Source organism: Pterocles gutturalis, unplaced genomic scaffold (assembly GCF_000699245.1).
Source record: "Pterocles gutturalis isolate BGI_N339 unplaced genomic scaffold, ASM69924v1 scaffold99, whole genome shotgun sequence".
NCBI classification, from domain to species: Eukaryota; Metazoa; Chordata; class Aves; order Pterocliformes; family Pteroclidae; genus Pterocles; species Pterocles gutturalis.
Window position 1 is genome coordinate 1,727 of NW_010132799.1, and position 2,227 is coordinate 3,953.

At 48.9% G+C, this 2,227-nt stretch overlaps 1 protein-coding gene across 1 annotated transcript in view; it reads right to left on the bottom strand.

The window, feature by feature from the left end:
- The window catches only part of SGTA (small glutamine-rich tetratricopeptide repeat (TPR)-containing, alpha), a gene marked incomplete at its 3' end in the record, with an annotated part of 6,572 nt that overhangs the window by 950 nt on the left and 3,395 nt on the right, over positions 1–2,227 (bottom strand). Inside the window, 6 exon segments of the mRNA XM_010080976.1 lie at positions 6–82; positions 328–372; positions 374–409; positions 841–878; positions 1,311–1,373; positions 1,983–2,121. Of these exon segments, the coding sequence (XP_010079278.1) occupies positions 6–82; positions 328–372; positions 374–409; positions 841–878; positions 1,311–1,373; positions 1,983–2,121 (398 nt within the window).

A 2,227-nucleotide genomic window follows, 5' to 3' on the forward strand; every position in this document is an offset into this window, starting at 1 on the left:
AGTTCGACTCCTAATCTGGCTTCGTAGCTGCTCTATGAGTTCAGGGTTCTGCTGCTGCATCTGCTGAGCGAACTGCTGGCCCCTGAAGGAGAGGAAGCAGCAGTTCTGTTAGTGCTCCCATGCGCCACTAACACGCTCCAGGGCTTGGAAATTATTTACAGCCGACTGTCAAACCTCTAACAAGCCGTTCACACCCCCAAAGAGGCAGAACTTCACCCAACATTTAAGAACTTCCTCAACTGTTAAATTAAGGTTCCACTTCTGGTCAGAAAACCCCAAATCTGTCTCCTGGCCAAGGCAACGGGAAACACCCAGCGCTCTACTCACGCTTGTATGAGGCTGGCGAGGTCGTTCGTGGAGGGGCTGGGGCCTGATGGCGTTGTGGCCACCAGAAATCATCCCAGACATGCTGCAGAAACAAGGGTCAGTGCTCAGTGCAGGATAAAACCTGTTTGTTTCACACTAGGAGGGGAGTGTCAGCATAACGGGAGCACCTTCCCACACAGGTTAGGAAGTTGTTTGCAAGGGAATCTTCTGCAACTATTTTTTTGTTCATTAACTGCACAATATGTAGAAATATTTATAATAGTGTCAGTGACTGTATTCCTAAAGATTCACCCTTTTGTGCCCCCTCCCTTCTGCAAACATTTACACGAAGATTCCTCTTCAGCACAGTCCAGAGCACTCAAACACACACCAGCTCAGGCCGCTGGTCTAAAGGCTGCCCTGCACAGCCCTGAAAAAAAACCTCCCACCCGCCCAGACCCACCACAAATGCCAAACACACAGAGCCTCGGATGAGTGATTCAGAGAGGAAATACAAGACGGGATCGAACTTACAGCTGTTGTACTTGTGGGTTGTTCATGAGGTTGGATGCCTATTTAAAGAGAGGAGAAAAAAAATGATGCCCTGTTTAGTCAGAAATGACGGGGTGGATGTGCAGATGTTGTGCCATTCAACTACAAATAAAGTGGAGGCAGAAATACTTGGAGACAGATCAATAGGACAAAAATAGCAAAGAGAAGCAGAGCACAACGCACAAGCCAAGGCTGGTAACGCAGAGCAGGCACCCTTCCACACCCAGCACATCGCACGGAAAAGCCCGTGAATAAGTCACCGGCTTTTTATTTGACCTTCATGAGATACAAGCACAGTTTCCTCACAGCAACACTGAAACCAAGAAACGGAATGATGAGAAATCTGCTAGAGAGGGGACAGGAGCTCCCCAAGCCATGTACTGACATTCCACCCTGAGCAGACGGACGCACAGAGCAGGCACAGCCCGGCTGCCGTCTGCGGCCAGATTTACCATGCTCATGAAGCCGGGGTTGTTCAGCAAGCCAGCCAAATCGAATCCTCCCGGACCTCCAGTCTGCAAGAAGAAAGAAACCACACGCGGATTATGACATCCTCCTGGTGCACATCACAATGAACATCAGTATTTTACTCCCACTTTTATCAGAATCTGCCCCTTACACCATGACAGAGGGAAGAGGCTCTGTCCACACCCTTCCTGTGAAGCCCCGAGGCACAGCCAGCCTCCGGGACAGGGCTCACAGAGAGCCACAGGGCAGATGCCACACGGCTCACAGAGAGCCACAGGGTAGATGTCAGCAGCCACGTCCAGCTGGAACCCACTCAAATGCCCTTTTGGTATTGCTATCAGGTCACCAGGGGAAGAAAAAAAAGCTGGATTTCAGGAGTAGTGACTTTAATTAAAAAAAGGTGCTTAAGGCAAAACTGCTGTTTCAAAACACCCCTTTTAATCAGTCTCATTTTCCAGCTCTTTCAAACAAGCCCAAGGTGATTATGCTCAAGCAGTGAGGTCACCCTCTCTGGATTTCACTGGAAATGTTCGCAGCAGGACTCATTAACTATCTCCCCTCTGCCTGCACACCAGGTTTGTATTCTAACCACTCGCGGTGAAGCAGCCTCCTCCTCACCTTACCCACAAGTAACAAGCATCAGTTTCAGAACTTACTGGACTAGGAGTCTCCTTCATTTTCTGTTCAGCTATTTTAAGGTTTGATTTGTACGTGTCGTTGTCTGGATCCAGCTCCAGGGCTTTTTTGTAGTAAACGACAGCTTCTGTGTGTTTATTTAAACTGGAGAGGGCCAAGCTATTAAGGTGGAAATAAAATTAAAAGTCAGAGTTAGATAAGCACCTGGAGTCTCCCTCCAGCCCCAGCAGAGGTGAAACACCAGGCATTTTAGCGAGGCCTTCCT